The following is a 20537-nucleotide window of genomic DNA, read 5'->3' as shown; positions in this document are numbered from 1 at the left end:
TGACATCCTGGATTTGAGTTCGGTACATAAAGCACATACACATATACATACACCTTTACAGCCTTCTTATAGCAGAACAAGTCCTTAGCAGAGGAGAACGGATAAAGGAGAGTGATTGGGGTAGGAACCACTGGCTCAACATAAAAGGGCTGAAGGCCAGCCTCTCATCTGATCTGGCCCGGGAAACACCCCTTTCAGAGGCTAAGTCTCAAGGTCCCAGGACTGGGAAGAGAAGCCAGCCTTGGCACCCAGCCAGGGCCTGAGCCCGGGGCGCTGAGGGTTTGGTACTTATCACAAATCAAGTCTCTCCCTGCCATCATCACCCATCTTTACAGTTACATCTAGTGTTTAAAACTAGCAAGCCTCAAGGAACAGGGGGTATGAAGGTCCTTATCAGATTTGGGGGTTGGTGGGAAAACAGGGAGGGGCTCTGTCAAGGAGAGTTGGGGATGGATTATGTCTCCCTATAGAAGCCTCCAGCCTTTTTAGCAAAGACTGTAAAAGACATCTCCTTCCTACACACCCGATCTTCTGTGTTCCAGCCACTTTCACCTGTTTATCCTCTCAGACCACAGAGGGGCTAAGTGACTTGTCCAAGGTCACATGGCTAGTAAGTAGTAGAGCCAGGATTTGAACTCTAACAGCTTAGCTCCTGGGTCAACTTGGGGAACCACTCCACCCTCTATTCCAGGGCAAAGGTAAGGAAGGAACTTTTATTCAAAGATCACCAGGCAACTTGACCATCAAGGTCCCCTCCACAAAGGACAATGAAAAAGAAAAAAAAAAAGAATGGCCAAATTATCCTGGGGTACTGGACTGGAGGACACAGGTGAGGATCACAGCCTAGGAATAAAAATTAGATTTAAACCCTCCCATTTGGATGACAACCCTCCCTAAAGTAATATCCTCCTCATCCTCACATGCATGGGGAGACCTGGCCAAAAATGTACTGCCCCAAGCAGGCAGGGAGGGGAGAAGGAGATAAATCTCTCAGGCCTGCTGGCTTGGTGTCTGACTCCAGGGAAGGAGTGATGGTAAAGCACTTATTGCTCAATAAAACTTCTTCGGGAATTCTGGCTGGGGTGTCACTGAGCTAACCAGGAGCCCATGAAATAATAATCCCACTGATTAGCCTCAGTCATCCAAGCTCTGGGCTGGCTCCACCCTCCTGCATCCCAGAGCCCTTAAAGGGGTTTCACTTTTGGAAGTCCCAGGGCAAAGGAGACCCAAGCATCCCAAGAATTCTAGTTCAATCCAAGGTGCTGTTGAAGATGTTGTTGGGGGTCCTAGGGCCCCTGGGCCTGAATGCTGGTTCTCAGCTCCTCCTCCCACCCTTAGGAGCTGTCTTTCCCACCTGGCCAGAAGCGTGGGCACAAACCCCTTGGGCTGGGACCAGTTAAGATGACTCACCAAAGGGTGTGGGAGATTCTGGGCAGAACACCCTGGGGCATTCGACCTCCAATTCACACAGAGTTTCTGAGGACACTCTGCCCAAACCCTCAACACCAGCTAGGTGAGATTTGTCTCACCCACTTCCATAGTGGGGTTGGGGGGCAGGAGGGGGCCATCAAGCACCAGACTTGTGCTTGGAAACCCAAGTCCCAAAGCTTGATCCTGAAAGGAGGGAGAGGAAACTGAGGTTGGCTTCTTCTCTCTGCCCCATGCCAAAGTGTAAAACTGGGGAGGGGAAAGTTTCCTGACCAGCTGGGCAAGGCAGAGGCAGGTGGCCTTGGAAAGCCTGAGGTCTGGGTTCATTTCCCGTCCCAGCTCAGAACCCAAGTCTTCCCTCTCACTTAGTCTCAGGCTTGCCAGCCTCAGGATCCAGTCCTGTGGTTCCTGGCCCCTCCCTGTCCCAATATTCAGGGTTCCCAGGCGGCTTCCCACACCCCATCCCCCACGCTCTTTTACACGTGCTAACCGGTTTCTATCCCACGAAACCCACACACACACCTACAGTGGAGGGGTGGAAGGATTCCCTTTGACCGCCCTTCCTAGGCAAGGGGGGGGGACTGGGAAGGGAGTGGGAGATTGGGAAGAAGAGGAAGAGGATGGAAGGGAGGAGGGCGGGGGAGGAGGCAGAGGCCGCAGGAAGGCCTGAGATGCAGGAAGCAGCTGGGAGTGGGGGGAGGCTTTGTGCCTGAGTTGTTCCCTGGGTCCTAGGGTCCACAATATTCGCCATTTTCTGGGATCTGTGGAGTGAAGCAGTGCATCTGGACCTGTCAGGGTTAGAGGGTGGACGTCCACTCCCAGGCCCCGGAAGCTGGGGAGGAGTCGAGGGCAACCTTAGGCCCCTTGTGTACACAGGGGGTGGGGAGAGTATCGAAACAGCTTTCTGGGGTGCCAAGACAGAGGATGTGTAGGTCACTGCCACCCTTCACCCTTCCTCCCTGCACACACTTGCACACAGTGGCCAGGATCCCTTAGAGCAGAGACCCAACCTAGAGTTCTCACTAGTGAAACTTTGGCCCCAGGCCTCCAGAATTGTTCCTCCAAAACTTCTTCCTCTTTGAAAGGCAAGATGCCCCAGAAGGGGCATGAAGACAGGGATCTGCTCCCTCCCTTCCAGCCTGGGTGCAGAGCAGGCAGGTGATAGGACAACCTCTTCAACTTCCCAAGGGAAAAGGCCAGCTTGGGTGAGAACCATTTCCGTTCTCTAGCCCCCTTCCTCCTCAGCACAAGGCCAGCAACACGGGGCCAAGGTTTCACATCTTAGAGAGTGGGTGCAAAAGGTTCCCGGTGGGAAATTGTTAAAATGCAGATTCCAGGGGCAGGCTGCTGAGATTCTGCTTCACAAAGTTTGGGGAGGGCCCCCATATCTGAAATTTAAAAAATTTTAAAATCCCAGAGTGACTTTGATGCTGATGGCCTTGAACCATGCTAGGGAGATCAAAGACCATGAAGGACATAATCCTTTGCTCCTTCCCACTAATCTCCCTTCACTTTTGGGTTGGAAAGGGGCGGCACTGAGACCACTGTGTTTGGATTGCCTCCCTGCAATATATAGTGGGGGTGCGGTAATGTGGGCTGTTATAAGCAGCAGTCAGAAGTTCAGATGGAAGCGTTGAAGAGGACTGGCCAGTGTCTGGGGTCAGCGGAATGCTGTCGGCGAGGGACCGGGAGGGGATACATTTGGGTGGAGGGGAAGGGGAGGGCTCACAGACGCCGGCCCCGGAAATCCCATCCCTCTAGGACCCAGAGGTGCCAGTTCCCCAGCGGCGGCGGCGAGAAGGGCAGCCGCTCGGTCTCTGGCAGCCGCGGCTCCGGCAGAGCCCGAGAAAGACCGAGGCTCGGGGCACGGGGGGGAGGGAGGGAGGGAGGGTGGCGCGGCGGCAGAGCGGCCGGGGCCAGCCGAGCAGCCATGGACGCCGGGGTGCCGGGCCCCCCGAGAGCCAAGGTCCCTGGCCAGGGTGGGGGGCGCCCAGCCTGCCAGCCCCGCTGACACCGCCTCGGACGATGTGAACCGGCGCCTTTGCCGCTGCTTCGCGGGCAGGGCGCGCGGTCCCACCGGCTCCGCCGCCGCTTCTAATTTGGTTGGGGGCGACCGGACCAGGCCGCTCGGGCTTTGGCAGAGGGGCTGGATGTCTTTGGCAGCTTGATTGGGGGAGGCGACCCACACAGGGCGCTCGGAGATTTTTTTCTCCCCCCCCCCTTTTTTTTTTAAAGCGGCCTTAACTGTCTTTGGCAGCTTGGTTTTGGGGGGAGCCTATAAAAGGCCTTTCGGGGTTTCTTTTCTCGGGGGGAGGGGGCGGTGGTTTCGACTTGGCCAGCCGCCTGTTGGAGGGGGGGAGCGGGAAGCGGGGGCATGCGAACCCGGCTCCCCCCATCATGATGAAGACGGAGCCGCGGGGGCCCGGAGGTCCCCTCCGGAGCGCCTCCCCGCACCGCAGCGCCTATGAGGCGGGCATCCAGGCGCTGAAGCCGCCCGACGCGCCCGGGCCCGACGAGGCACCCAAGGCAGCCCACCACAAGAAATATGGCTCCAACGTCCACCGCATCAAAAGTATGTTCCTGCAGATGGGCACAACGGCGGGGCCGCCGGGCGAGGCGAGCGGCGGCGCGGGCCCCACCGAGGCCCCGCGGGTGCCTGAGCGCGGCGTGCGCCTGTCGCTACCAAGGGCCAGCAGCCTGAACGAGAACGTGGACCACAGCGCCCTGCTCAAGCTGGGCACCAGCGTGTCCGAGCGCGTGAGCCGCTTCGACTCCAAGCCCGCGCCCTCCGCGCAGCCCGCGCCGCCGCCGCACCCGCCGTCCCGGCTGCAGGAGACGCGGAAGCTGTTTGAACGGAGCGTCTCGGCGGCCGCGGGCGGCGACAAGGAGGCGGCGGCGCGGCGGCTGCTGAGGCAGGAGCGCGCCGGCCTGCAGGACCGGAAGCTGGACGTCGTGGTGCGCTTTAACGGCAGCACCGAGGCTCTGGACAAGCTGGACGCCGACGCCGTGTCGCCGACGGTCAGCCAGCTCAGCGCCGTCTTTGAGAAGGCCGACTCGAGGACCGGCCTCCACCGCGGGCCCGGGCTCCCCAGGGCCGCGGCCGCCGGGGCTCCCCAGGTCAACTCGAAGCTGGTCAGTAAGCGGTCCCGGGTGTTCCAGCCTCCGCCTCCACCTACCGCCCCGTCGGGGGATGCCCCAGCCGAGAGAGAGCGCGGCCCCGGGGGGCAGCAGCCCCCGCAGCACCGAGTGGCCCCCGCCCGGCCGCCCCCCAAGCCCCGGGAGGTGCGCAAGATTAAGCCGGTGGAGGTGGAGGAGAGTGGGGAGTCGGAGGCCGAGGCTGCGCCTGGGGAGGTGATCCAGGCGGAGGTGACGGTCCACGCGGCCTTGGAGAATGGCAGCACCTTGGCAACCACAGCCAGCCCCGCACCCGAAGAGCAGAAAGCCCAAGCAATCCCCGAGGAAGAGGCGGCGGCCGCGGTGGCGCCTGAGAGAGGGGTGGGCAATGGCCGGGCCCCGGATGTGGCCCCGGAGGAGGCGGATGAGTCCAAGAAGGAGGACTTCTCCGAGGCAGACTTGGTGGACGTGAGCGCCTACAGTGGGCTGGGGGAGGACTCTGGGGGCAGTGCCCTGGAGGAGGACGATGAAGACGACGAGGAGGATGGGGAGCCCCCCTATGAGCCCGAGTCGGGGTGCGTAGAGATCCCTGGGCTATCGGAGGAAGAAGACCCGGCCCCAAGCCGAAAGATCCATTTCAGCACAGCGCCTATCCAAGTAAGTGAGCCCCCCTCCCCGCCCCCGCGCCGTTTCTGCCACGTGCACGCTGTCGCCCCCACCTCGACCGTGGAGTTTGGCAGGCAGAGTCAGCCCCCGCCACTCAGCCCCCTTCCCAGAAGTTACCACCCTGAGGTGTGTGTGGGGTGGGGGGAGTTCCAGCTGTTTGTCAGAAGGGGACAATTTTCAGGCCTTAGAGAGAGGTGGCCTGTCCCGACCTGCCCTCCAGATCCTCCGTCTGCTGCCCCGCCCAGGGCTCACGCCACACCCGCCCTGCCCCCACAGGGGTCCTAGGGCACCTGCTTTCCCTTCCATTCCCATACATTCTTCCTCCAGAGGTACCAGAGGCAAAGGCTTAGGTGGTGGGAAGGGGTGTGTGTGTGTGTGTGTGTGTGTGTGTGTGTCTGTCTGTCTGTCTGTCTGTCTGTCTGTGTTTGTGTGTGTCCACAGGAGAGCCTCTCCACATTGGTCCTTACCCCAGTCTGGGCAGGAGGGGGTCAGGGGAGCTCAGAACACCCGTTGTGTTCCCCTTATATAGGAGCAGTATAGGATGTGGGAGGGAGGAGCCAGGAACTTCCCAAAACTAAGGTGCAGGGGACCCTAGCTCTTCCTCCATCCTGTCTATAGCCCCCACACCAACTTTGCAGAAGTGAAAGAGGGAAGCAGTTCTTTGAGGGTGAGCTGGACTGGGGTCATGTGACTGGGGATGGGGGGAAGGCCAGTGCCAGGGCCCTGTTTCTTGGGGTCTGTGTGAGCCAGGGGGAAGTGTTGGGTTCCACAGGGAGTAGGCACTTTGTGTGGCCCTTGAGGGGGCTAGGCCTTAGCAAGTCAGGGAGGAGGTGGTGAGGCTGAGACACCCCCCCCCCCCCAGGGGACCTGGCAGCTCCCTGCATGCCTTTGCTCTTGACTGCTTAATACAACAGACTCCCATGGCCTTGGCAGGCCCCAAATGCTCTTGCCACATTCTCTGAGAGCCCTGAAAGAGGGATGGGATCTGCTCCTTTTTTAGGGTTTCAGCTTGCCCCCTCCCATTCCCACCACCACTCTTGGTGATTGCTTTGTAGATTGTGTCAGTGCCCTGAGATCCTCAGAACAGTGCTGGGGGGTGGGGGGGGGTGGCATTCCCTGGGGAGACTGAAGAACCTCAGGCTACACCTCCCCCCATTTTCTTCTACCCTCCACTTTTGACTGGTACATTTGGCCTAGATGGCCCTTTCTGACCACCCCTAGTTCAGTTATGAGGTCCCATGCATGGGGCTGCCAGGTCCCTGGACTTTCCTTAGCCTGGACCCTGCCTCTACCCCTCCCTAGTCAAACCCTCATCTGTTTGCTCTGTTTCCATAACAACTCATAGACACTGAAGCTGGCCCAACTTCCTCTCACTTGCCAGAGTATCATAATCTTTGTCCCTCTCATCAAGAGGCCTGATAGGTGCTCTTCCCACCAGGCCAGCCCCTTCCCTTCCCCAGCTGCGACCTTACAAGTCTTTTTCCAACCCTTCACTCCTCCCAAAGCAATGAGATCCTAGAGGGAACTGAGGATTATGGTGTTTCTTGGGATGCTAAGGAAGGGGGGGACCACTGAAGAAGTCAGGACCCCACCACCACCACCAGCTCTGTGAGCCACCTGATCCCCTCAGAGGTGGAATTTTGTCTTTCAGTCCTGGGCCTCTTACTGTCTATATTTGACACCTTACCCTGATTTTTGGGTAAAAAATAGCGCATGATTTGGAGCAGTGCTCCCTGACTCCCTGGTGACTGTTGCTGGCTTGAGTGTGGCAGCCAGTGTGTCATGTGGTCCTGCCTTATTGTGTCTGACTTTTGACCTTGGGGACTTCCTCCTCCCTGCCCTCGGCAGCAGTCCCCATTTTTTCCCCTTTCCCTGCCTCCACCCTGCATTGATACTAAGTCCAGGGCCTTGTGTCCCGCTGATGACCCAGTTATTGCCTTTATGGAGGCTTCTGCTGAGGACAGAGATCCTAATTCCAGATTGTCACTTGGGGCGGAGGACTTGGCCCAGGGCTCTCTGATGGTCTGGTCACATCATGGTGGGCAATGTGAGGGGTGGTCTGGGATCTCTGAGCCTGGGGCCTGAGTTTCCTGCAGGGGGCAGGATTTAACAGACTGAGAAAAGACGATAAGGGCAAAACGCAGGACAGGCTGTGAGGGTGTTTAGGTGGTCACTGTGTGTGTGCACACACACGGGCACATGTGCATGGGGGGGGAGGGTTTGGTGACCCAGGCTACCACAAAGACTGAGTGATGAAGGGACCCTGACTCAGATGCAAAAGTGGGCCAAAGCCAGTTTGCCAGGTCTAGGCTCATACCAGCTCCTGTCCTAGGCTGAGACATGTGTGCAATGGGGACAAAGTCACAGGTGACCCACCCACCAGAGCCCAGCTGGGCGCAGTCTCATCCTGCTTTACCTCTGGCTAACACAGGGTAGCGGACCTGGCATCTTGTACCATGTGCAGACTGGGTCACCCTCCTTCCAGGGGGCTTGGAGGCTGTTGGCCAGTTGTCAGGAGGGCAGTCCAACTGCCTGCTGCACAATTGATGATGAGCTTTAAGGGCCTGAGCTTGAGTTTCTTGGATGCTGTGAAATTGAGGGCAATGAGTTAAGTGGCTACATAGCTCCCCTCCCCCAACTGTGCTTCTAATCCTGTGAACCTTATCCTGGGAGTGAGCCTCTGGCGTGGGGAGAAAGGACAGAGGAACCCAAACTAAAGCTGGGGCACAAGAGTGCTGCTGCCTGCCGTGTGTTCATGGGACCTTATCCTGGAGGAGAGGGGGCCCTGGTGGAGGTGACAGTGCCCCACTCCAGCCATCTGACAGAGCTACTCCCATCCTTTCTCACCCCCACTTAGCTCCAAGTGGTGTCAACCCGTTGTGGAAGCAAGCACGAACAAGTCATGGTACCCCAAATGGTGCTCATTAACCTCCCACTGGGGGCTCCCCTGCCTGGGCCCAGAATTAGGCTCTCCCACACAGTCCCTGCCCTATCTTCTCTGTTCCTTGGAGAAGGGTCAGGCTGGGGAATCCCTCTTTTTGGTGAGAGACATGGGCAAAGGAAGACAGCAGAGGGGCACAGGGGACAACAAGGCAGATCTCGCCTTGGGGCCACCATGAAAGCTGGGTTCACTGTAGACAGTGTCAGAGAGGCTGCCACTTCCCCCATATCCTTGTCTCACCAGGGCCCGGTGCACTGGTGATAGGGTCCACCCTCAGAGAGCTGTGGTCCTCGAGGGAGACTGAGGCCTGGCCATGCAGGCAAGGCCATAGGTGTTCTCCCCCTCTCCTACCATCTGAGGGGTGACTCAGGCGGAGGCCTGCCCTTCCTCCATGAGGACAGAGGTTGTCCTTCCTGCATCCCTTCCTCACCCCGGCCTCAACTTCAGGTTCAAGTCAGCTGGGTCCTCTCCATCCCTGTTTCTCCTGCTCCCCTCCCCCTCTCTGTGTCTCACACCCCCTCCCTCCTCTCTCCCCATCTGGCACCCTCCAGCATCTCCATTCTTTCTCCCCTCCTCCTCTTTCCCTCTCCTGCTTAGCCTTTTCCTTCTGCTATCCTGCCCTCTGTGATTGTCTATGTCTGTGTCTACCCTCACCTAGGTCTGACTCTCCCTCACCTCTCACTTGCTATTCGCCCGTCTGTCTGTCTTCCTCTGGCCTGGGGACCTGGGTTCCCGAGTCTGAGTTTCTCCAGCATGGCCCTTCCTTTCCTTATACAGAGGGCCATGCTTATGCCATCAGGGTTGTAGAAGAGAATAATGGTGTGCGTTGGACAGGCTACGTCCCTTTATATCTTGCCCCATGGGCTCCAGAACTAGAAGGGCCTTCAGTCCAAGCTGGGGTTATCGAGGGGCTGGGGGAGGCCTTATCTCGACCTGACTGGAGGGTGGAGGAGGCTGTGGCAGGAGGGGAGCATCATTGGGTGGCACAACCTGCCCTCTTGGCCTCCCCAAGCCAGTTCTGCTCTTTCCCCCTGACAAGTGGTCCCCTCCCCAGGTGTTCAGCACCTACTCAAACGAGGACTACGATCGGCGCAACGAGGACGTGGATCCCATGGCGGCCTCTGCGGAGTATGAACTGGAGAAGCGGGTGGAGAGGTTGGAGCTGTTCCCTGTGGAGCTGGAGAAAGGTGAGAGGCCAGGGCCAGGCCATGTGTGTCTCCTTTCTGGTGCCAGCTTCTGCCCTGGGCCCCTGTCAGCACCCCACAGCCACATGGACTCCAGTCTAGCCTCAAGCTCCCACCAGCAGTTCTGTGTGCTCCTTCAGTTGCCAGGTTCCTGAGGGCACTGTATGAGCTGTCCTGGGCTGTGTGTTGGCTAGAACTATGGGGGTGGCAGACATTGATGGAATAGTCACATCTAACTATGTCTTTATGGGCTGTAATAGGTGCTGGGGAGGGACAGGAGGGGCCAAAATAACAGCATTTTACAGTAGACCTGACCAGACTCGGGGGCTGGGAGGTTCCCCAAGGAAGTGATACTTGAGTTGAGCTTTGAAGAGGAGTTCGGGGGAGTGTGCGTGAAAGAGAGAATACAGGCTTGGCTGGGTTTGTACAGTGAGGGGAAGAAGGGTATACAAGCAAGGCCTCGGAGACCATGTGAAGGACACTCTTTTTTCTAAGGTGCACTGGAAGTCTTTGCAAGGTGTGGGAAAGGTATTCTAGAAAGACCACTCCAGGCTGTGATCTGTGGAGAATGGTCCTAAGACTAGTGGTGTGGACAAGATGATGGCCATGCGGGAAGTAGGTGGACTTGAGAGATCCTGGGGAGGTAGAATCGGCAGGGTTGAGCGGTTGTTTGGCTTGGACAGAGGCTGTGAAAGGGAGGGAGGAGTCCAGGTGACTCCCAGGTCCCATGAGGGAGTGGCAGACAGGAAGAGCCTGTTTGTGGGGGAATACCATGAGTTTAGATGTCAGGGAGGGGGCTTCAAGGGAGAGAAGAATGGGAAGTCTTTGGTCATTGAGGCTGTGAGTGTGGATGAGACAGCTTGAAGAAGATTGAGCCCATTGCTGTGACCCCCCTCCATCCCCATTCCTCCACATACCCTCATCTGCACACACAGTAGTCTTTGGCCCACCCATGTGGGTCACCTTAGCAGGCCCTGCTGCCCATCAGTTCTGTGGGTGGACAAAGGTCAGGGAATCACCCAAGAGAATCCTAGTTGACTTGCCAAAGGGGGGATAGACAAAACCGTGTCCCTTCCCCAATTATGGAAAACTCCTAAGCATAGGGACTGTTCCTGAGGTAGGGCCATGCCCCAGCGTGGGGGTGAGGGCATCTCACTCTGTCCCCTGCAAACCCTGAACTAGAGCTTCTTGTCCTCCCCTTCTCCATGCCCCCCCATCTCACCTCTCTCTGCTCCACAGACTCCGAGGGACTCGGCATCAGCATTATCGGCATGGGGGCTGGGGCAGACATGGGCCTGGAGAAGCTGGGCATCTTCGTCAAAACTGTGACTGAGGGCGGCGCAGCCCATCGGGATGGCAGGTACCACCTCTCCCTTCCCCACCAGCCATCATCTGTAGGGTGCGATGGGCTACTACCTGTGTGGGGCTCAGATGTTCCTAGAGCAATACTGTGCCAGGTGCTGGTCTAGGCCTGAGGCTACAGCAGTGAACAAGATAGGTGGGACCTCCTCTCTCATGGCACTTGCATTCTAGGGGGGGCTGAAGACTGGGGCCGGTTTTGGGTTTTTGGGTGTGTGTTGAGCCGTGGTAGGGAGAGCATGAGCATGGAGGCTATGTACCTGGTGGAGTGGTGTATATTTAAGCATTCTCCATTCAGTAAATATCTAGTCCCTAACTCTGTCCTAGGGCTGGTGGCAGGCCCTGGGGAGTCAGTGATGAGGACCTTGCCCTTGCGAAACACATGGTGTGGTAAGGCAGACATTTAAGTGGACACAAAACGGTGAAAGGGAGGGAAAATTCAGGGTGCCATGAAGGCATAAAAAGGAGGGCTTGACCTTTCTGGGCATCAGGGAAGTTTTTTTGGAGAAAGTGACATTGGAGCTGAGACCTGAAGGATGTGCAGAAGTTAGCTAGGCTAAAGGAGTATTACGTGAAGGAGGTTCCAGGCAGTGCACCAAAAGCAGGCAGTTATGGTGGGAGCCTAAAGAACAAAGTGTACGGTGTGGCTAGAAAGGCTGGTGGGGGTGTGCCTAGAGAGGAAACTGCTCCTTGTATGTGTGTGCACATGTGTGCCTGTGTTTTGGCATCTGAGGCTGGAGGAGAAATGTGGGTCAGAAGGTTCTGGGAAGGCCTCTTGGAGTCCTGGGAAGCCCAATGACCCCTCTGTGGACAACTCCACTGTATGGGTATTGCAGCAGGGAAGTAGGAGGGGCTTTGGGGCACCCCTGTAAGTTAGAGGTTGACATCAGGGATGCCTTGTGGTGGTACCTCCAAATGCAGACCCCTTCCATGTGACAGAGATGAGTGGGCATCCCTGTGAGGGCAGGATGACTTTGGGGTCATGTTACTAGAGGTGGGGTTTCCTCATTCAGGGGGCTTCTGCCTGCTGCAGCCCAGGTGGCATGGGGGGGCAGAGAAAAGGAAGATGAGAGCCCCTGCTTTTTCTTTTTTTTTAAAAAAAAATATATCTTTATTGATTTCAGAGAGAGGAAAGGAGAGGGAGAGAGAGAGATAGAAATATCAATGATGAGTCATTGATCGAGCTCACAACCCAGGCATGTGCCCTAACCAGGAATTAAACCCCGATTGCCTGGATCCTAGGTCGACGCTCAACCGCTGAGCCATGCCTGGCTGGGCCTGCTTTTTCACTTACCCCCTCATTGGGACTTTACAGAACCCTTCCCAGAGTCACCTGGTCGGGGCTTGTGTGTGCATGTTAGAGAGTTGTGTCCACAAGCTCATGCCCACATGTGAGGTATGTCGGGGTGAAGTGTTTACAATAGGCCATGTCCTCCACTTCTGCATGGGAGTCCTGAGCGAAGGCCAGGAGCTCCAAGGGTGGTGGGAGTGGAAGAAGGAGGGGACCAAGGGTCTGCTCACTCCATGCCGCTCAGCAGGCCAGGCTGGACCACCTCCATCTCTCTCCTTGTGTGGAGAACAGGGCTTCCGGTGCCACAGCTGGACCATGTTGGGGGCTGTGCAACTGTCAGGGTGAAGCGACCCAGTGGGACAGGGTGTGAATATGAGTGTGTGCAGCAGATCTCAAACATTTGGAAGGAAATCTTCAGACTAGGTCTGTGCAGACTTGTATGTGTAAGAAAGCTGTGGGCCTTGCCAGTGCGCATGGTGGTTATGATCTCTGTGGATGTCACACTGCTCTGTCAGGTGTGATGCAGGAGGGGACAAGGGTGTGATTATCATGAGACGAGAGCTTCCCCCACTACTGGTTCTGGACACCTATGTTTGCTTGCCCAGGTCTCACTGCCCCTACACTGGTGGGTATGGCTGATATCTGATCCTCAGGCTTCATGCGTTTTATGCAGGTAGACAAAGTACCACGTCCCTGTGGGGACTAAGCCTCAAGCTTCTGATGGGAAGGGGGCCATCTCTACCTCAGTTCCACAGTTCCCCTCATGACCCCCCTAATCAATGTCACCTCCTCTAGGATCCAGGTGAACGATCTCCTGGTGGAGGTGGATGGAACCAGTCTGGTGGGAGTGACCCAGAGCTTTGCAGCCTCCGTGCTCCGGAACACCAAGGGCCGAGTGCGGTGAGGGCATGAGGGTGGGGTGGGTGGGGAGTGGGAGCAGGCAGGAGGCTCAGCTTCATCTAGCCACTCTCCCCATTTGCCCACACACAGTTAAGGTTCTGTGTGGCCCAGTGTATAGAGGAGGTCCCACTGTGTCCCTGCCCAAAGGAATTGTTGTGCCCATATCCCTTGTCTCAAGCCTCCCTTCCTGTCCTGAGCCCTTGACCACCACCAGCACTTGGGCCTCAAGGCCCACTCTCCACTGCAGCTCCAAACTGGCCTCATGGGCTCATTCTTCCCCCTGCCTGTCCTGACTCATTCATTGAAGAACCAAGATGTACAGGGGGAATGCCATGCAAACTGGGGTCCCTTCCTCCTCACCTGCTCTGTGTAATCCTGGAAGTGCTTTCCTCCCTGGGCCTGTCAATTAAGGGGTTGTGTAGATGCTTCTTGTGTCCCTCTTTGGCAAAAACATTCAGGGACCACTCCCTGCCCTCTCCAAGAGGGGCACTGCCCCCAGGAAAGGGTGGTAGAGAGAAACAGGATGTGGGTGGCCACGGAGAGGAGGGGCTGGTGCCTGGAAGTTCCACTGTTTCCTCTCCATCCTAATCTCCAATCACCATCATCCCGCCCCTTCCTGAAGCTCAGGGCCTTGGAGCTTGTACAAGATACCCCTACACAGTCCCTGCCCTGCCGGAGTGATTCATCTGTGCCATCCCCTGCTTTGTTTTCTCCCACATGGTGGGGTCAGAGCCCTACACTGGCAGCTCCTAAACTCATGTCCCCTACAACTCAGCCTGAAGTTTGGCTGACGTCACCCCTCCCCCAAAACTGGCCAGGAGGGCTAGTGGGTCTTTGCCTCTCCTGGGAAGGAAACCCAATAAGGGCCCCCAGCTCCCCTATTCATTATTAACATTCTGCAGCCTCTGGACTCAGCCCTCTCATTTCACCTCCCCTGGGAGGACCTGGGTGTGGAGAGAGGAGCACCAGCGGGGAGGATGGTGGCATTACCCAGCTGAGGGCAGAGGCAAAGGGAATGACACCCGTGCCCCCGCAGGTTTATGATTGGCCGGGAGCGGCCTGGCGAGCAGAGCGAGGTGGCTCAGCTAATTCAGCAGACCCTGGAACAGGAGCGATGGCAGCGGGAGATGATGGAGCAGAGATACGCCCAGTATGGGGAGGATGATGAGGAGGTAGGGATTCCTGCCCTGGCTGCGAGCATCACCGCCCCCTGGTGGCTGGATGGAGCTTTACAGACATCCTCTGCCTCTGCCCCTTTCCCAGGCCTTGTGAAGAAGCCCAGAGCACCATTCCCTCTCCTAGGGGAGCCCCCAGTCTGAGGGAGGTGATGCAGACCCTTTCCTCCAGGAACCCCGAAGGAGGAGTCACACCCCCTTTCTTCAGAGAGCCGTCCTGGTCCTACAAGGAAAATATAGTTCTTCCAAGAGCCCCCACTCTGAGAGGATGGCATAGCCCTTAACCTCAGGGGACATAATCTGAGGAAGGAGACAGCTCCAGACCTCAGGGGGTGCATAGTGTGATGGGGAGAGCACAGGCTATGGCTTCAGGGGTCTCAGTCTTACGGGGGAATTACCCATGCCTTCAGGGGAAGACACAAACAATGATCCTGGTATGGCCCCCAGTCTGATGGGGGTGACATGAACCAAACCCCATAAGTAGCCCCAGTTTTACATGGGCAGACTATTGCCAATCTAAGCCCCGGTTGTCAGGCTGAGGGAAGCTGGGATGGGCAGAGTGCACGGCCTCCTGTCTCCTTTGCAGACCGGAGAGTATGCCACTGACGAGGATGAGGAGCTGAGCCCCACGTTCCCAGGTGGCGAGATGGCCATTGAGGTGTTCGAGTTGGCAGAGAACGAGGATGCCTTGTCCCCTGTGGACATGGAGCCCGAGAAGCTGGTGCACAAGTTCAAGGAGGTGGGAGGAAGGGGTCCCTGGGGTGGTGGAGGGCAAAAGCAAGCCAGGGTCCTGCCCTGCAGCACTGCCTACCCTGGCCGAAGCTGAGCACTTGCCCCTCTCCCCTACAGCTCCAGATCAAGCATGCTGTGACTGAGGCTGAGATCCAGCAGCTGAAAAGAAAGGTGAGAGGAGGGGTGTGGAGGGGGGAGGAACAGGGTCTGAGGGCTGAAAGGATGATCCCCCACCCTCACACCTGCACACTGACACTTGCCTACCACCCACTACCCAAAAGCATGTATAGAGCAAGCTATTCTTAGGCAGGGGAGGGTCGTGTAAGGAGCTCGAGCTCTGGACCTGTCTGCTCCACCATTCACTTGCTGCTCTGTGCCTCATTTTATAGGTGAGGAAATATAAAATGGGGTAATAATAGTGCCAACACCATAGGATCATTGTGAGGATTAAGTGAGATGATATATGGAAGGTCCTTAGTGCAGTGTCTGACACATCATAGGTGCTCAATAAAAGGCTGCACAATTAGCTATTACACTGAAGCACACACATTTCATGTGCTCTAGATGTCTTCATGTCCATGTCCCACATGTGTCCTCTACATATAGGGCCAGTGATAGATGCAAACTGCCCAGAGATACACAAAGGCACATGCCAACCTAGAGCCCAGGCACTTAGTACCCGGGGCCATTCACCAGACACCTTCTCTATACAGATAGAACACAGAGATGCTGGGCCCATGCTTCCCATGGTATTACACCCAAGCGCATTGCCCTGGGTAGTAGACCCCTCTGTCTTGCTCTGATGTAAGATGCATAGGCATGGCCATCGCGAAAGTGTCACAGGACATGTGCCTTCTAACAGAGGTGCTGATGCTGACGCTTCCAAATGGTGACACACATGACATACAGAATCACACATATGCACCATGCACAGACACCCACACAAGCCTATTGGGTGCTAACGCTCACAGGCATGGAGATGCACAGGCTTCATATTAAAAACTTATATTGGGCCCCTGCTGGACCCAGACATTAGGAGTCCTAACTCCTGTGGGGCTTCCAGTGTGGTGGGGAGAGGCAGGGGTACAGAGCCACGTGGATATGGTACACCCAGGTACACGTGTGTGCACGCCCACATGTGGGTTTACACCCACTGTGCATGGAGAGAGGAGAGTGGAGCTGAGCCTTGGGGGAGGGCAGGGTTTAGAAGACTGAAGCAGCAGAAAAGCATCACTGGCAGAAAACAAGTTGGAGCTCGGAGGCTGGCTTTGGGCGGAGGCCGTGGGCTGTAGCAGCAGTTCCTATGGGGGAGAGGCAGGAGCAGAGCTGGACTGCCAGGGTGGGCTGGAGCTGCAGTGTCCTGATTTCCCTCTAAGGACTCCAGCCTTGGACCTGTGGTCACATAAGGGGGAAGGTCACACTGCCTATGAAGTGGGAGGACACAAGGTAGGTGAGCCAGGAGGCGAGCGAACTTAGAGGCAGGTGTGGGCCAGGGCTGCCCAGAGTATGGCAGAGGTTATAGAAGGGGAAGTTGGGTTGGAGCTGCATTTCTGAGGTCGAGATGACAGGCCATGTTCCTGGGTGGATGCAGAGCATGAAGGGGCAGGGGAAGTAAGGTCTGTTCATGCTTTCAGTCAATAAACATCTATTGGGTGCCTTCTAGGTGCCCGGCACTATTCCAGTCCCTGTAATAGGCAAAAGTAGATTTGATTCTTGCCCTCGTGCAGCTTAAAGTCTGCACACCAATGACTGTATCGTTACAGACTGACATGTGGCTTTGTAGGAGAGGACAGGGTTACTGAGCTCCTAGAGCAGCAGGACCTGATAATGGGTTGGGGGTGGGGAGGACTGTGCTGTTGGAGGTACTCACAGGAGACTTCTCTGGGGAAGCGACTGAGCAGAGAACCCAAGAGTGAGCTAGTGGGAAATGATGATGCAAGGAGCTGGGGAGATGGGAACACTCCAGGCAGAGGTAACAGCACTGGCAAATGCTATGTGCCAGGAGGGAACCTGGCAAACCTGAGGATCTGCAGGAAGGCCTACATGGCTGGGGCATAGAGAACAAGTGTGGCGTTTGCAACCAACAGGTTGGAGGATCAGGTAGGGGCTTCAGGCTGAGTGCTGGAGTGGCAGTGAGATGGTGGCACCTTTGAACAGAGTGGGCTAGACAGGAAAGGAGGAATAAGTTTGCATGGGTGGGGGTCAGATTTGGGGCATGGTGCCTATGAGGAGTTGGAAGTGATGTTGGGCTGGAGCTCAGGACTCAGAGCTCTGAGTGCACAAATGGGGTGTGGGAGGTGAGAGAGAGAACAGAGGCTCCAGGACTGAGCTGTTGGGGCTGGGAGGTCCGCACTGGCATAGCCTGGCAGCTGGGAGAGGAGCCAGGATTGTTCAAGAAGCCACAGAAGCAGGAACTGGTCAGTAGGGCCATAGGTGCAGAGAGGGGACAGAGGGCAGTGGTGACCTTTACCTGCCCAGCTCTTTCCCATCTACCACCTCACTGACACCTTTGTGAGCGTGGCAGGGCAGGAATCAGTCCCATATTACAGATCAGAGGACTAAGACGTAAGACAGAAGTTGCCTTGCCCCAAGTCACAGAGCTAATCAGTGACTAACCCAGCCTCCTGCCTTTTAGGAGTGTGGTACAGTGTCAGGGACTCGCTGGGAGCTCTGAGGCTGAGGTCCCACCTCTTCCCAGGTCTCAGGCTCAGCCAAGTAAGAGTTAGTAGTTGGGGGGCAGTGGGCACCACATCCACAGAATCATCCAGAGGCTTTGACACCAGTGCAGGATGGGGGTGCTCCTGGGCTCCCTCTGGCCCCCACCAACCCAGGGACATTCCTTCCTCTCTCAGCTGCAGAGCCTGGAGCAGGAGAAGGGGCGGTGGCGGGTGGAGAAGGCCCAGCTGGAGCAGAGTGTGGAGGAGAACAAGGAGCGCATGGAGAAGCTGGAGGGCTACTGGGGTGAGGCCCAGAGCCTGTGCCAAGCTGTGGATGAGCACCTGCGGGAGACCCAGGCCCAGTACCAGGCCCTGGAGCGCAAGTACAGCAAGGCCAAGCGCCTCATCAAGGACTACCAGCAGAAGTATGTGGCCAGGGGGCCAGCGGGGGGAGGGGGACCTGGACCCAGGGAGGACAGAGGGGCCTTTGTGGCAGTCACTCCCCATTCCCAGCTGAGTAGGGAGGCGAGGAGCACAGAAGTTGGAGAGCCTGTGTTGGGGGTACCTGGGCCCAGAATGACCAGGCACCAGAGCCAGCACGACCAGACCCCAGGGATTATGGGAACACCTCGGCCTCCCTGACCTGAGAACAGGGAGAGGGCAGAGTTGTCCAGTTAGAGCTAAGGATAGGGTTGAGGATCCTTCCTGGATGGAAGCCAGGCTACACACCCTTACCCACCGTCTGTCTCTGCTGATTGCCAGGGAGATCGAGTTCCTGAAAAAGGAGACCGCACAGCGCCGGGTTCTGGAGGAGTCGGAGCTGGCTAGGAAGGAGGAGATGGACAAGCTCCTGGACAAGGTAGGCCCAGGGGTGCCCTGGGGGCAGGGCCTTATGGAGGGAGCAGCAGGTAAGCCCCCATCTGACACCCACTCTGGATCCTGGAGGGGAGAGGGGGAGTCATGCTGCTGGCTGAGAGCTCAGGGTCATATACCCACCAATGGGACAGAAGGGACAGGGCCCATGCCTGGTACCCAGGCCTGACCTCCTCTCCCCTTTGTTTTCCAGATCTCAGAACTGGAAGGAAACCTGCAAACACTGAGGAATTCCAATTCTACTTAACAGGAATCTTTCCTTGACCAGACAATAATTAATCCCCTCCCATTGTCCTCCCTCCCCTGTCCTCAATATTTCATCCCTCCCTCTACCAGCCTGGGGACAGGTGCCCCAACTCCCCCACCCCTCTGCCCTACCTCCCCCAGCTTCAGGGACCAGAGGGCCCATATCACAGGCCCCATTATGGTGGCCCCGGGCAGACAGGTGGCTGGAAGGATGGCCTCCTTCTTACTTCATGGGGCTGAGGCACAGAGGCCAAGGGATGCCGAGAGCTGGCCTGGGTGGTGGATGGACACAAGGAACTGCAGAACAAACTGCCAGACTTTATAACCTCCAGCCTTTGTCTCTGGACTGGAATGGGGCTGGGGGCTCTCCCAGCATTTCACCACCTGGAGGCTGCTCCCTGCCCACGAGGCTCCTTGACTTGAGATTCTACCTTCTTGGCCCTTCCCCCTACCCCATCATTGTGCTGTCTCTGTTTCATTCTGATCCTCCTGCTGGAAGGGGATGCCTCCACACCTCCTCCCATCCCTGTCTCCCCTCCCAGGGGGAGAGAGTCCACCCCAGAGCCTGGAGGCTGGGCCTGGCCCTGCACTGATTTCTCATGTATCCTTCAAGAAAAGGGGAGTGAGAGTAGGAAAAGGGGGGCAGTAGCCCTCAGTTTCTCCTTGTGCCTCCCACCTGCCCTTCCCTGGTGCCAAATAGCCATAACCTCTTCCTGGAACAGTTCTGTGGCCTCTCTGAGATCCAGTTTCCTGGCCAAGGAGAGGAGATCGGCTTAGTGGGGCTGGCTGCAGAGACCCTGGTCTTAGGCAAGAGAAACATTTCTTACTGAGAGCCAGGCCCTGCCCTGGACCACACATGGAAGCCTTGTACTAACACCAGAGATTCAGCCTCACCCTACCCACACCCACACCCTTCCAATGTTTTGACTGGAGGGCAACATTTTACTACTAAACTTTTTGGAGACCAAGGCTGCCCTACTGACAGCCTGCTTTCTAAGTGAAATTGACTCATTTCCTCACTTTAACCCCAAATTGGGGCTTGGACCAAGGGAGGTGAGGACCCCCCCACACACAGGTCCGCCTCCCCTTTCAGAATCCATCTCATTTTGCCCCTTCCTGATGCCCCTACCCTAGCCTGGATTTTTGTTCATTTTTAACAGACAACCTCCGTCCCAACCCTTTTGGCTTCTCCCCGTCCCCTATAAATAGACCATGCCATCGATCAGTATTTCTTCCCAACCCCCTTCCCGCCCCCAGACGTTTCTCTACCCCCGAAAGAGCTGGCTGTCCCAGCGCCGGGCCGCGCACTTCACCTCCTTCGCCCCCGCAGACGGAGGGGGCGGGGCCAGGTGGGTGGCGCCGCGGGCGCTTCCGGTTTCTCTGGCGGTTGGCGGTCCTTGCCCCGCCCTCTGCAGGACTGCGTCTCTGTATATAATATATATATGTATGTATTGTTCCCGGTTTTGTACGGACCATGCCCTCTGTCAGGTTGTCCCCATAAACGCAGCCCCCAGAGCCTCGCTGCCTGGTTTCTTGACTCGCGGGAGGCGGGTGGAGGGAAGGGCAGGGATGCCAGTCTGTGCCCAGTGGTCCCCTCGCACCACCAGTGCTGCTCGGTTCCTGAGGATCTTTCTAAGGAAATACCCTGTTCCCGGTCCCCGAGCACTCCCTCTCTGCTACCGTTGCCCCCATTAACACCTATGCTTTTTTTATCCATTCCAATTGGGCAAAGCTGGGGTTTCTGGAGAGTTTCTTGGGTGCATCCCATTCTTTTTACAAGGCCCCTGATGAAATTCCAGGATGGGTTAGATATGGCAGGGTGAAGCCCAAGTCCCTCCCTGGAGAAATTCTCAAGCCTGGTGGGGATACCCAGCCCGTACTCTCACATGGCACCCTGAAAAATCTAAGGTTTCCAGGAGGTGGCAGTGGGGATGGGAGGTGACATGTCAGAGCCATTTTGTCCCCAAGATC

At 56.9% G+C, this 20537-nt stretch overlaps 1 protein-coding gene across 1 annotated transcript; it reads left to right on the top strand.

Moving 5' to 3' along the window:
- Positions 1–3362: 3362 nt before the first annotated feature.
- Positions 3363–20081, top strand: PPP1R9B (protein phosphatase 1 regulatory subunit 9B). Its single transcript, XM_087826183.1, has 10 exons — positions 3363–5199; positions 9204–9336; positions 10573–10693; positions 12779–12883; positions 13920–14055; positions 14645–14797; positions 14908–14961; positions 17643–17872; positions 18210–18306; positions 18514–20081. The coding sequence occupies exons 1-10, from the start codon at positions 3826–3828 to the stop codon at positions 18565–18567; spliced, it is 2457 nt and encodes an 818-aa protein (XP_087682309.1). The 5' UTR covers positions 3363–3825; the 3' UTR covers positions 18568–20081.
- Positions 20082–20537: the final 456 nt, after the last annotated feature.

This window comes from Miniopterus natalensis, chromosome 17 (assembly GCF_054644295.1).
Source record: "Miniopterus natalensis isolate mMinNat1 chromosome 17, mMinNat1.hap1, whole genome shotgun sequence".
Classification (NCBI taxonomy): domain Eukaryota; kingdom Metazoa; phylum Chordata; class Mammalia; order Chiroptera; family Miniopteridae; genus Miniopterus; species Miniopterus natalensis.
The sequence above is the reverse complement of the archived record's forward strand: the minus strand, read 5'-3'. Positions and strand labels throughout refer to the sequence as shown.